The 14,988-nt window shown below is 37.7% G+C and overlaps 1 protein-coding gene across 2 annotated transcripts; it reads right to left on the minus strand.

Moving 5' to 3' along the window:
- Positions 1-637: 637 nt before the first annotated feature.
- On the minus strand, positions 638-7,637 carry LOC306875325 (transmembrane protein 41B-like). 2 transcript variants are annotated; one of them, XM_079425812.1, is made up of 8 exons: positions 7,577-7,637; positions 7,382-7,483; positions 5,341-5,458; positions 5,110-5,238; positions 4,789-4,882; positions 4,572-4,676; positions 4,347-4,485; positions 650-3,092 (listed from the first exon to the last, which is right to left on the minus strand). In XM_079425812.1, the coding sequence occupies exons 2-8, from the start codon at positions 7,473-7,475 to the stop codon at positions 2,923-2,925; spliced, it is 849 nt and encodes a 282-aa protein (XP_079281938.1). In that variant the 5' UTR covers positions 7,476-7,483; positions 7,577-7,637; the 3' UTR covers positions 650-2,922. The 2 variants fall into 2 exon arrangements, with proteins under 2 accessions (XP_079281937.1, XP_079281938.1); XM_079425811.1 differs by having other exon boundaries at positions 638-3,092; positions 7,382-7,627.
- Between the last annotated feature and the right edge of the window lie 7,351 nt (positions 7,638-14,988).

Consider the following 14,988-nt stretch of genomic DNA (forward strand, 5'->3'; position numbering starts at 1 on the left):
GTCTGTGAAACCGGGCCCTAGTGTCTTGGATTTTGACATAATGTGTAATGATGCATTGTACGTAATGGTTATGATGTTTTCCTTTTGGATAAAAATGGGATGAGCCTTGAATTTGCCAACACAAGCAATCAATTAACTTAGATTATGAATTATATACTGACTGGTACTAGTAAAGATGCTCTCAGATCATGAGAAATATTGTTAATCTTAAAACTATTTAAAACGAATCTAGATTTTTTTAAATGCTAGTATTTAGTAATTGGAGACAGCAATTATTTGTCACTTTTTCAATTATTTTTCTCATATTGTATATATATATGACTGCCAAATGAATTAAAACGTGATTTTGAAGTTGTTTTGCTTTTGATATATTTAATATTTATTCAGCCAATTATTTCTTCCAACACTCATTTGAGCTCGTACTTTTCAACCGTTTTCCTCTTTACAAAAATTTACATTTATTACCCACCGAAGTGGTAAGATATCAACAAATATGAATGCCATATAAATATTATTTTTAAATTATGAATGCCATATTTAACCAAAACAGTTCACAAAAATGTCTCTAAAATAATTAATATACTGTTAAAAAATAATGAATATACTGTAAATCAATAAACCATCCTAAATGGCTCAAAATGTGATTTTTCCTGATATACTTTATTTTTAAGCAGCCTTCATTTCAAGATAATACACACATTAATTCAGTTAAAATGAACAAGAGGCAAATGTTACTCATGTGTTTAATCATGTCATAATAAATATGTTCCAAGAAGATGGACAGACATAAATGAATAGATTTTTAAAAATACAGGACATGACAATACATTGTCAATTAAATCTAGTAATACTGTAATCAGTCATTTATTGATAGAGTTCTGTAAAAATATGCTAGAGAAAAATCAGGATGAGTACAACTTAGTAAATTATAAATGGTTCAGAGAGAAGTTATACGGTTTACAGAGGCTTGAAACGGTTGCAGAACAACCACATCACTCCGTCACATCCACTCTCTCTGTTTAGTGCCATCCGTGTTACGTCAAGAGCTGCTGGGAACATTTAGACATTTACAGATGACAAAAACTAAACGTTAGGTTTGACATTCAAATAAGAACTGCAGATATAAATTAATGCAACATGAGAGAACAACTCAAATGAGGTAACAGGATAATGATATCTGGAAAAAGAACCGTGCCTCATCACACCCTTCCACTTAAGAGAGATTTCAGTGCAAATGGTTTATTAATCCTCTTTGCACATATTGTTGATTCCGTTTCCTTTCCAGTCAGGAAGCGAGTATATTGAAGGTTTAAAGACTATTTTTCCGGTATTCAGAAAAAACAGGAAACAGCATTTGTAGGTATTATACAAAATGTAAGACATTTTTTTTTAAGACTGATTTATTTTAGTGAAAGGCAGTTTTAACTGCAGAGAGTTTAACTGCATAAAGTTCTGTCAATTAAATTTATAATTCACCCAAAATTAAAACTACTTACCCTCAGGGCATCCAAGATACAGATCAGTTTTTTTCTTCACCGGAACAGATTTGGAGAAATTTAGCATCACTTGCTCACCACTGGATCCTTTGCAGTGAATGGGTGCCGTCAGAATGAGATAAAAAAATTTAAAATACATCACGATAATCCACATGATTACAGTCCAATGGTGGACTTGTTTCTAACAAACATGCAGCTTTTCACTTCACAAAACATTAATTGATGGACTGGAGTTTTTTGGATCAATTGTGGATTATTGTGATGTTTTTATCAGCTGTTTGGACTCTCATTCTGACGGCACCCATTCACTGCACTTCCATTGGTGGGCTAGTGATGTAATGCTAAATTTCTCCAAATCTGATCTGATGAAGAAACAAACTCATCTACATCTTGGATAGCCTCAGGGCGAGTAAATGTTTAGCAAATATGAGTGAATTATTCCTTTAAATAGACATATTTAATTTAAAATAGTTTACAGTGGCTTGGCTAGGTCCAGAAAACCAACTGTAACAGTTACCAATCTCATATATTTCCAAAATGTAATACTTCCCTGTCACGTGGCTAAAATGAATATTATAAGCGAAACACAATATTTCAAAAAAATCAAATCAATAATTTGGCATTTTGACTATTTCAATCAGTTGTTTTCAAATGTAAAGGAAGAAAAATTGTTTGAAATGCTAAAACTGGTGTTAATAGTTCAGTACGCGTAATATTAGTATATTCGCTCCATTTCTTTTACTTCAAGTAACCTGTAGTATATATGCAATCTACAGTCTTGATCTGTAATACTAATGTGGCATCGTCCATATTTATCAGTTTTCGAGGAAAAATTAGGTCTATAACAAGAGCTAAGCACAGTTAGCAGCAGTACACAGGGCACTGTTAAGAGATCGTCCATTCAGATCCCTACTGCAGTCTCATCTGGCATGAGAAACAAGAAAGAAAAGCATAAAAGCCACAAAGCTCACCCTCAAAAGGTTTCTGATGCATGCAATACCTCATTCTCAAACGCGTTTGAATATTAAATTAGCCGTAAGAACGAAAAAGGTTGCAGTTGACACTTTCCATTTTAGCTCAGCAACTTCAGAGGGAGTGAAAATATGTCTCTTCCAGTGTATCACACATTAACCATTGCTGTTTGGTGGAAAATATTGAAAATCCACTGAAGACATTGATGTGGAAAATATTGCTTAATGCTAGAGGGAATCATGACAGAATTTTTCATCCCATGAAAGTACTGTTGAAACAGTACTGGAAGTACTGGGACAGTGTTGGAAGGCCGGTCCTGACAGCCACTGGCTGCCCATTTATGATGAAACGAGGGTTTGCCGTACATGCACGAAAAAAGAGAAGAGAAGAAAGCAAGGAGAAGTTTAGAGGACCAGTATCATTCCTGAGTTGAATCAAGCAGGGGGGGTGATCTCTAATCAAGTTTCTGCTGGAGTTTCTTCCGAAAGCAGACGGGCAGGATGGAGACAACGGCTAAAACCCCCAACACGAGAAGAGAGTTCCAGGACACGGCCTCGCCAGCTGTGGTCAGCTTGTACAACGTCGTCCCTGCGTTTATCGCCACAAACGATGGAGGGGCCACTCCTATAGTAGAGATCAGATAACAGCTATTAGATGAGCTGTCCAGTGATCAAAGTGTGCACAATCTCAATTAACCCTCTAGTGGCCTTTAATCATTTTAGCCCGAAAAAAAGTATGTTTTCAGTTTTTACACTTCATCAGAGTGGTATGAAACTTGGTGACATGATTAGAAAAGGCTAATGGGTTTAAAAAAGATCATGGTATATATTTAAATAAAAGGCTACAAAGGTACAGCTACATCTAGTGGTTATCTCATAGAATTACTGTGCATCTGATTTTCTTTAGGCAGCGGCTCTTTGCACTAAGTGTAAATAGCAATGGATTCTATTGAGCTTCACCATGGTGTAGCACTGGAGTTGTTGTTGGACGATCATCTTTTGTAGTGTTGACTAGCCCAATCACACGTTAGTGGGTGGAGTTGGTGTAAATAGCTTCTGCCAGCAAGGCTGGCTATTTGCACTTAGTGTGACTTACATTAATCTGATTTAAATATGTCGGGTTTTATTTCATATTCTTATGCTATATATATTTTTTTATTTAAACACTGTTAACTGAAAATATTTTTTTCTACCTTTGGTATTATTTTATATAGATATGAATGCAGAAGTCCCCTCAAAATAAAAAAAATACTAAAGAATAAATATATTGCAATAAAATCTAGTACGTGAATTTCTGTAGTACATGCATTTATTGGCTTTGGTCTGATTTTAGTGAAGAGGATCACAGGTGTGATCTCGAAGTGATGAAAGCCTGATATTAAAAACTCTATGGAATCATATTAGAGTTCATATTAGAGTAACTTTCAGTTATGAGAGCATCTATATGCAAGTGTACTCCTACAAATCGACAAAATGTACTTTTAGCAGAATGACAATTAACCTAACATGGCTTTCGAAAGCAATTTTACTTCTATAATGCGATTTATTTCCAAGTTTATTTAGGAGAATAATGCAGAAGAATAGAGCAGATTGTGGAGAAACCCTTCCTAAAATCTCATTAGTTGAATCTCAAGGGCATATTTCAATGGTCTTAGCTTTAGAAAATACACAGGGTCAATTTAGATTGCAAGTTAACTCTGCATTCTTTCTCCTCCAGCAAAATTGGCCAAAAACCGATGGCATATACCATTCTTCGTCCCATAAAATGCCATTTAAAAATGAGAAAACTGCTTTTGACAACCTATTCCATGCATGTTTAATGCATCACCAACTGTAAATTGTTCTTGTAAAAGTGATCTTGTTTGAAGATTAATCTCACCAAGGAAAGTGCCCAGGAAGAAGACACCCAGAGGCACATTAATGACGGGTGAGGTGATGTTGATGAACCAGTTTGGAAGGAATGGAGTTATTCTCAAAAAAATGATGTAATTAATGAGATGCTCTCTGTGCTTGTCCACCTGCAATGACATTAAACAACATCGGCTCAACATTATGGCCAGTCAATTTACATAGAAAATTAAAGTTATTTGTATGAAGATCTCACCTGTTGTGACCATTTCTGAGCTCTCTCTGTGAGGTACTTGTAGACCATCGGCCTCCCAACTAAATAAGACAGCATATAGCAAAAAGACGCTCCAAGGCCTGAACACTGTAAACCATAAAACACAAAGTATTTTTACACAACAAAAAGTCATACTAGAAGACAAAGTTTGGCAGACAGACTAATTTGAAACGAATTTGCCTACAAACAAGGAACTTACCAGACAGACCAGGAAAAGAGCTAATGGAAAAGGGTAGAGATAACCAGACAGTATACTGAGAAATATGGAGCCTGGGATGGCAAACGTCTGAAGGCTGAGAAGGCCTTAGTTAAGGCGTTACCTCAACAGTGAAAAAACGTAGCGAAAGCTGGTCCAAATGTGTTATGTATCTGATAAAAACATAAATAACAGATACTCCAAGCTATTTTTCTGTTAATCTGTTTTCATCTGCATTAAATTCAATGTAGTGTCTAACTGGTCAATAATGTTGATAATCAGTTCCTCGAAAAAAATCTAGATTAATCATGGCACAAAGGATACAAGATATATGTAGCAAAGTACGCTAAAAGCACTTGAGTGTAATATGTATCCTTGTATTTGGACAGAACTATGCCCAATGCCTTGGCATCATCCATGTCTTTAGGAATTTTGATTTTTTCTCTCTCGTCTCTGCAAGACATCAAGAAAAACATCAAACGTTTGTTGAGTCACCGTAAAACACCCTTTATGTTCAGTACACAAAACAACAGTCAGAAGGGGAGGTAGACTTACTCGCTCAGTTCTGGGAAGTTTCTGAACACCAGATACATGACACAAGCAGAACAGGCAAAGATAGTGATGAGGAGGAGGATTGACATGCGTGCAGAGGCTCCTCCTGATGACTGGGCTTCTGAGAGCATAATTCAAAAACACATCATGAATAACCTCTAATATCACCTGTGCAACGTGTTGCATACATTTGCATCAGTTGCTCACAATCCTCAGGGGGATTCAGGCCCATGAGAGCTCTCGTATGTGGTGAGCTGGAGAACTACAAAGGCAAAAATCACATATAACAGTGTGACACCATCTTAAAGGAGCAGTAATAAATTCTGTCCCATTATTGACACCAAACTGATTTACAAAAATAACTAGACGTGTTAAATTAATAAATTAAATTAAATATTAACAGAAAACCATGACTGGAATCTGTATTTTTTATTTTAAGAATTAAAATAAGAATTTTGAAATGTAAAGAACAATGCGATATTATTATATAGTAAATAACACAGTTTTTATATTTTATAGCAATGTTTATTTTACATTTTATATATTTAAAATTGTATAATGGAAGTTTTTCAGAAGTAAAAGACATGCAATGTGGTGTGCCTCAAGGAAGTTGTTTAGGACCATTGTTATTTTCTATTTTTACCAATGATCTTTCTTTGGTTTTAAAGCATGCAAGCACAGTCATGTATGCAGATGATGCAACATCAATTGAAAACTTATCTGTTGATTAAGATGAGGAGTTACAATTAGTGGTACAGTGGGTATGGAATAATAAGATGGTTCTAAATTTGACAAAAATCAAAAGTATTTTGTTTGGATCAAATTCTAAACTTGTCTGTAAAGACTGTGCCCATTGAACAGGTAGAGGAAACCAGACTTCTTGGAGTTATGCTAGACAGTAGGCAGAAGTGGTCAAAACAGATAGAAAATTAGGTAATAGTTATGGGAAGTGGTCTATCAGTTATTAAGAGATGTGCACATTTTTTACCACAGTATTGCATCTCTCAAATTGTGCAAGCAATGGTTCTTACTTATTTAGACTCCTGTCCAGTGGTGTGGTCGAGTACATCAAGTAAAGACTTGAAAAATTACAGTTAGTCCAGAATAGAGCTGCAGGACTTAACTGTAATAGAAGGGTTAATATTATGAGAACGCACAAAATTCTAGGTTGGCCACTTGTGAAGGACAGGAAAATTGTTTCTTTGCTTTGTTTTATAAGAAATATTCATAGAATTCCAAGTGTATTGTACGGTCAACTTCTGTATAGTAGTGCTGGTCATCATTTTAACAGCAGACATGCATCAAAACTATATTTTTTCAAAAACTAATGCAAAGCACAGGACTGTAATGTATAGAGGAATAAAAATATGGAATGATTTGTCATCGGACATTAATAAGTAAAATGAGGTTTTAAAAAATATTTTATGGCACGGTATACAGTACACTGTTGATTTTGATGTTTTGAATGACTTTTGGGTTTGTATGTTTTATTGTATTGGATTTTATTGTTATTATGGATTAATGTAATTTTGTTTTTCTTACTTGTTGGACCCCAGGAAGAATACTTCAATATTTCAAAAGCACTACAATTTCTGTGACTTTTTTTCCTCTGGCATCCAATTATATTAATAATGTGACTCTGTAATAGATCTTGTTCATGTGGCGTTGAATAAAAAGATCAGTTTAAAGGTTGAAAGCATGAGTAATGCAGGAAACAGATGCATCGCTGCATTACCCAATCCTTCAGTGCATGTGACTAGCCAAATAAAGTCATTTCAGATTAAGGTTTGCTGTAGTTTGTGTTGATTTCTTCTACTGTAAGCCACACTTCAGAACTTACTAATATTTTGATCGTTCAGCTGAAGAGTTCATCAATATTAGCTACATTAGTCCTGGATAGTTAATCTCCACCTGTCAGAGTTAACGTTACTGGTCTTCGCAAAAACAGTTTCTCAGTAAATATGTATTATTCCGACTCCGAGTAATCGTGGAAAGCTGCATAATACCTGTATGAGGCTGATATCAGGACATACTGTTACCTTACCTTTGAGGACTGTAGTTTGTTTGGAGGGCCTCGGCTCCTGCTCTACCAGCGGACTGCTCTCAGTCTCACGGATACCGCTTCTCTTCTTCGCCATGATGATCGCTTTCAACAAAAGAAAATAATGAAGGTGTTAACCGAGATCATATGTGAATGTAAAAGCTAAACGGAAGGCTTCAGCCTGCTTTGTCCTCCTACTTCTCGGGATACCGGTGACCTGTTTTCTTCTTCCTCGGTGCTGCTCAGTTCAGATAACAACGTGTTTGTCAGACTGCTACTGCCATCTAGTGAAGATATCGAGACATTAGATTCTATAAATGGACAGCATACACATATATGGCAATAATAACATCACGGCAAGCCGTTTTGACTTTTATTCCTTCACAGGATATAAATTCTTGATATCAACAATTCAGTTTTTACTAGTTAAAATGCTAATTCTTGATATCGGGAATTGGATTTCAACTAGTAGCAATGGCTATTTTTGATATCAACAATTAAATTTTCACTAGTTAATTGTCACCATATAGGCTGCCATTCAAAATCAATTGTTGATATCAATAATTAATTTCTTACTAGATGAAATTACAATTTCACATATCAGAAATACAATTCTTACTAGTAAAAATGTCTATTCTTGATATCAACAATTTAATTATCACTAGTTAAAAATAAAACAGGAGAGAGAGGGCATCCTTGCCTAATGCCACGATGAATATCAAATCTTTTTGAGGTACCGTGAGCAAGTTTGACAGAACTATTACACTCACTATACAATGTTTTAACTGCTTTCAAAAGCATATCTCCAAAACCAAACAATTTAATAACTTTGAAAATAAAATCATCAATCACCATATCAAATGCCTTATAGAAATCAATAAATAAATAAAATAAAACTATCATCCTCAATAAGGTGATTATAATCAATCATATATAAGACTAGTCTAAAATTATTCCTGATATGACGGACTTTTATAAACTCAGGCTGTTCTTTTTAGCAAAAATCATTGCAAACAATTTACTGTCATTATTTAATAAACTAATAGGCGTCCAATTTTCAATGAATAACTTGTCCTTATTATGTTTGGGAATCAGTGTTATAATATATTATATATAATATATTGTTTTAATGAAACAGGCAATTCACCATTTTGTATAGCTTCTACAAATTTTAATAATTGTAATGAATCAGGGGCCCGTTTCAGAAAGGAGGTTTAGTGAAAATTCTGAGTATGTTAACCCTGAAATCAGGGAAACTCTGGGTTTTCGGTTTCAAAATGGGAGGTTTGTCAAACCCGAGAAAGCAGGGTAAGTCAAGCCCGTTTCTGAAAGAGAGGTAACTTATATTCTGAGTCAGTTACTGTAGTAACTTACTCTGTGAACCTAACCTGGTCGGGAGCAGGTTTTCTTCGGTAAACCCAGAGTTTCTTTCGGTCTCCTCCCCCTTTTTATAGTGTTAGCGAAGTTTAAATACCTTATTCATTCATTCACGCTGCAAAATAGATTTTCTTACTAAGTATTTTTGTCTTATTTCAAGTAAAAATATAAAAAAATTCTTAATATGGATCTTATATAATTGTCTATATTTAGCCTTTTTTCCTGGGGGATTTTCCTTTTAAGTGCCTTTTACATAAAACAAGTAAAATTGTCCGCCATAGGGTAAGAAAAATAATCTTAATGCAAACGGAAACAAGAATACTTTTAATTTCTTACCCTATTGGAAGATAATTTGCAAAATAAGAAAAATGCACTTTAAAACATCGGAGTTGCAGAGCACATTATAAGTCCACTGTATGCAGATTCGAAGGAAAGTGTGCATCCCTCTCACACCCATTTTGACAATTTTTTCCTGGGCACAAATCCATCAAAGAGGGGTTTCACAGGACAGTAAGTAAGTGGTATAAAAATTGGTTTAAATGAGGCTGATCTGATAAATGATGTTCACTTGATAACATCATTCTGTGACGTCTGGAAGTAACCCAATAATCCGAATTTCCTTCAGGACTTCCAGTGTGGAAGCTTGGATGCACTGATGACAAGCATATCCCCACCATCACCCCTTCTGAAAATAAAACCGATTACTTTATGGAATGGAAGGATGCCAGATGGAACGGTAGTATAAGCCATAACCACCACCACAGCTGTTAAATAAACAAATTAGTCACAATTTTTTGGTCATCTTTATTTCCTAATACAAAAGAAAAATTATTTTTATAAGTTACTTTTGGATTTGAGAAATCTTCCAATACTTGACCATCTCCTCTTCATCTGTCAGTGGTGCAGGTACAGGTTCTCCCCCCTTTTTGGGAGCCGCTGCCTTCTTGCTGTCGACAAGTCAGTAGTTAATTTTATTACTGTAATTAAGAAATGTAACAGGTTGGATTAGAGAATATTTAATTATGTGAAAAAAGCTGGTCCAAGAGATCACTCCTCCATCACATTGACTTTCACACCACACAGACTGTTACATATTACCCTGGACAACTTTTCCCAGCAGCCATTTCACTAATCACCCGCTCACACCTGAGAACTATCACACAATCATACACGCTTTGTAAGCCTTAGACTTCCTCTTCCAGATGGCCGAGTATTGTCTGCGTTTATCGTTCTCCTAGTGATCGCACTCTACGGATTTCCCTGTCTTAGTTTCTAGTCTCAGTTTCTAGTTCTAGCCTTAGTCAAGTTGTGTTTTTTGATTTCCTAGGTCCTGAGATGGTCCTCACTGTAGAACACAAGATCCAGGGGGTGTGGTTGGATCTAGATCCAACTGCTCCCACCTTGCATTTACCTAAACCTACCCGTCTCCACCCGCTGATCCCTAAACCCACCTATCCCCACCCCTAAACCTACCAGTCTCCACCCCCTGATCCCTAAACCCACCCATCCCCACCCCTAAACCTACCAATCTCCACCCCCTGATCCCTAAACCCAACCATCCCCACGCCTAAACCTACCCGTCTCCACCCCCTGATCCCTAAACCCACCCATCCCCACCCCTAAACCTACCAATCTCCACCCCCTGATCCCTAAACCCACCCATCCCCACCCCTAAACCTACCCGTCTCCACCCGCTGATCCCTAAACACACCCATCCCCACCCCTAAACCTACCAATCTCCACCCCCTGATCCCAAAACCCACCCATCCCCACCCCTAAACCTACCCGTCTCCACCCGCTGATCCCTAAACCCACCCATCCCCACCCCTAAACCTACCAATCTCCACCCCCTGATCCCAAAACCCAGCCATCCCCACCCCTAAACCTACCCGTCACCACCCACTGATCCCAAAACCCACCCATCCCCACCCCTAAACCTACCCGTCTCCACCCACTGATCCCTAAACCCACCCATCCCCACCCCTAAACCTACCAATCTCCACCCCCTGATCCCAAAACCCACCCATCCCCACCCCTAAACCTACCCGTCTCCACCCACTGATCCCTAAACCCACCCATCCCCACCCCTAAACCTACCAATCTCCACCCCCTAATCCCTAAACCCACCCATCCCCACCCCTAAACCTACCCGTCTCCACCCCCTGATCCCTAAACCCACCCATCCCCACCCCTAAACCTACCAATCTCCACCCCCTAGATGTAGATCCAACCCCGCCCCCTGGATATTTGTCTTTGGGTTCTTCTTTACCTCTCTCACCAAGGCTCTTCTCCTACAGCTCAGTTTGGCCAGACAGCCAGCTCTAAGAAGGGTTCTGGTCGTCCCAAACGTCTTCCATTTAAGGATTATGGAGGCCACTGTGCTCTTAGGAACCTTAAGTGCAGCAGAAATTTTTTTGTAACCTTGGCCAGATCGGTGCCTTGCCACAATTCTGTCTCTGAGCTCTTCAGGCAGTTCCTTTGACCTCATGATTCTCATTTGCTCTGACATGCACTGTGAGCTGTAAGGTCTTATATAGACAGGTGTGTGGCTTTCCTAATCAAGTCCAGTCAGTATAATCAAACACAGCTGGACTCAAATGAAGGTGTAGAACCATCTCAAGGATGATCCGAAGAAATGGACAGCACCTGAGTTAAATATATGATACCCCTTTTCCACCTAAGCAGTTCCAGGTGCTAGTTCAGAGCCAGTGCTATAGCCGGTTCTTAGTTAGTTCGACTGGCGAACCCTTTAAGAACCGGTTGCTTTTCCACATGCTAAGAGCCAATACAGAGCCAGCTCTTACGTCACTGAATACGTTTCATGTTTCGGTTCACTAGCGCAGCACAACAGGCTTGTTCGATGTACATCAGCGCCATGCAGATTGATCGATCGGCACACAACACACTAAAGCACGGTGAGAGCGATCCAAAAGCATAAATGTTGGTCACGGTAACCCCGCCCCCAGCCCCTGACGCAAGCGGTTCTTCCTTCTAGCCCAGCAATGTTTTGGTGCTACTTACGAACCGCTTTTACTGGTTCGGAGCTGGTTCTTTGGATGTCGAAAAACAAAGAACCGGTTCGAAACTAGGCTCTGGCTCCGAACCAGCACTGGAACTGCTTAGGTGGAAAAGGGGTATGAGTGTCACAGCAAAGGGTCTGAATACTTAGGACCATGTGATATTTCAGTTTTTATTTTTTAATAAATCTTCAAAAATGTCAACAATTCTGTGTTTTTCTGTCAATATGGGGTGCTGTGTGTACATTAATGAGGAAAAAAAATGAACTTAAATGATTTTAGAAAATGGCTGCAATATAACAAAGAGTGAAAAATTTAAGGGAGTCTGAATACTTTCCGTACCCACTGTATATGTATATACAGTATATATACACACACACACACACACGCGCGTATGAACATTCTTAATTTAAGTTTCAAGTGACGAGTTAACTCATCTGTCCATAAAATATTATCTCAAATAACATTTTTACATGACTCAATTCATAACATGAGTCAGAATGGTACGTTTAATATAGAGTACCAGTAGTACACTAATAGAGGTGTTTTTAAATTAATTAAATAAAATGTGGAATGTTTTTGTTGATGTTAACAGTGAAAAAATGAGTGACAAGTCAGATTATGGAAAAATTCCTCAAAACAAGTTGACAGCTAAAATGTGGAATGTGTACATGAGGATGTTAACGGTGACAGGATGATTGACAAGTCAGTTTAAGGTAATTAAAAATTCCCCAAAAACCAGTTGACAGCTAACTTCAAGACAGTCCTCAGCGGTTTAGTATTCTCGTCTGAATTTTTCTTGTAATTCATAATTATATATAATTCAATGCATCCATAATTATCTGAGCTACTTTCTATTAGGTAAATTATCTGAGCAATGGTGGGTAGAGTTAGTGAAAATAGACTTTATTAGCCTATTTAAATAGACACATCCAAAAGTAAATACCCCCATGTGCTGTGGTTTTTGCATAGCTACTTTTCCATGAAGTTTGACTCATTCTTATTGTCATAAACACTGACTAAAAGGCCGATCACACCAAGGACGGTAACTATAACTAAAGATTTAATATGCTTTTGAACTGCTGTGAACAGGCTTTAAGACTGGGGTTTCCAAAGTTTTCAAGTCCCATCTAGAAAAAGGATTAGTATGAATTGACTTTTTGGAAAATTGATAAAATGTACAACATTTTTACCTGACTAAATTCATAACATGTACCAGATACATTGGGTTTATCTGCCAAGGTGAATTTTTGTGGGTATCTATTGGGAAATCATGGGCTTCTTGAAAGCTGAATCAACTTTAAACTAAGCCCCTGCCAACATCTCAGGACCACCCTGCTCAAGGCTTTTAGCAACTTAGCTACTATAGAATAGGGGGCATGGGCTACCAATGGGCTTTTTGGAGTTTTTGGCGTGCCATTTATGCATAGATTCTAACCAGCAACTCCGGAGCTGTGCCCGCAGCCTACTACACATGGACATCTTGGAAATAAAAGTGCTTATTTGGAATCCAATGAAACCTTTTACATCCCGACCTCAAACCTAAACCTAACAACATTGGACGTCGGATAGACGTGCAGATCATGTCTATATTGGGTCCGTCGGTCCATGACCAATTCTGGACATCTATTCGACGTCCAAACTAGGTCTACTATTTGGATGTCCAACCATGACCCAACTTGGACGTCATTTTGACGTTCAACATTTGACCTAATCTGGCTTATTTTTTTTGGATGTCATTTGGACGTCTATGGCAGTTGTGATATACACATTAGACGTGCGGTAGACGTCGAAAAAAGACGTCGCCTGGCGTTACAAAACAACCCCATCAATGGACGGAAATTGGACGTCCAAAATGACATGGAAAAGACGTCACTACGACGTCACATTGCGCAGTGGGTAATCATCCAAAAGCCACCGGATCCTTGTGCTTCAGCCCCCTGTCTCGAGATGAAGGGACTTTACAGGAGTGAACACAGAGCTTTTCTCTCCAAAGAGAAAATAATGGTTCAAAGAGTATTTTTGGGCCTAATAAAGGCCAGGATTGCTGCAGCTCAATGAAACTTGGTGCACTCTGAGCGGGACACATTCTCACAAAAATGCTCCAATTTCAGGCTCCTGGCACACAGGGAAATCATGCTACAGATTTGCGTAATTGACTTACTATTTTTAATGAGCTCTGTGTATGTGTTGATCAGTGTTTAGATGTGAATAAAAGCCTAAATTAAACCTCTTCATCATATAAAGCAAAAACAGATTTAGGCTTCAGAGCTTTACTACACAGCTTTTAAAATCATATAACATATAAAGTCATATAATATTTAAAACATATTTTAAAACTATAAACTTGTCAACTTTGAAAATGGTTACAGAGAAAAAACTGGACACCATCCAATAAATGTCTGAGAATCATACACTTTTAAGTCTTTCTGAACACTCACACACACACACACACACACACACACAAAATACTTGTGCCTCATTACACGACAAATGAAAACAGTGTGTGTTCTAAAATTTGCTCAAAATATCAAACATCATTTCATCCTCCACCTGATGGAACTATAGTATGAAATTAAAAAAGTGTGCCCATCGTACACAATGCAAACCATAACCCCACACACAACAAAGAAATTCATACACAAAGCCAAGAAAAATTCCCCAAAAATGAGTTCTTGGCTACCTTTGAACCATACAGGTACAGGACCAAAAAGAGACACGACACTGAAAGCTTTGGAGGACCCACGCTGTCTAGAAACACGGCAACTTTACAAAATTACAGGGGTCTCTGTCGCATTATTGATTCACCACACATACTTATTTTTTCATTTCAAATTCGCACATAGTATTCTTTTATTATCTGTGTCCTGTCCTGTTGCACTACAACAAATTCCTTGTTTGAGTAAACATACCTGGCCAATAAAGCTCATTCTGATTCTGATAAACTCACAGGCAACAGCACAAGGGGAAGCAACTTCAGAAGAGGAAAGGCACATGACAAAGGCTCAGATGAAGTGTACAAGTGCATGTCTAATGAAGGCTTATGCCTCATAAGTTAGCATTTCACAATTCCAGGAATAATGTCTGGTTCCTAAAAGTACAATAATGGGCCACAGGCTAAAGTTTTATCGTGTGGATTTTTCTTGTGGTAAGTTCTACAAACATGAAGTTAATGTCAATTTGTAGAGAGGTTCAAGAAGCATCCATTAATTCATA

The sequence above is a fragment of the Barbus barbus genome (genome assembly GCF_936440315.1).
Source record: "Barbus barbus genome assembly, chromosome: 1".
Taxonomy (NCBI): Eukaryota; Metazoa; Chordata; class Actinopteri; order Cypriniformes; family Cyprinidae; genus Barbus; species Barbus barbus.

Excerpts from the sequence above, each read along its gene's own strand:
- LOC306875325 (XM_079425811.1), bottom strand. The coding sequence starts at position 7,475 with ATGGCGAAGAAGAGAAGCGGTATCCGTGAGACTGAGAGCAGTCCGCTG. Across the intron at positions 5,459-7,381 it reads ACAAACTACAGTCCTCAAAG|AAGCCCAGTCATCAGGAGGA; the intron begins GTAAGGTAACAG and ends TTATGCTCTCAG. Across the intron at positions 4,486-4,571 it reads CTCAGAAATGGTCACAACAG|GTGGACAAGCACAGAGAGCA; the intron begins GTGAGATCTTCA and ends ATGTCATTGCAG.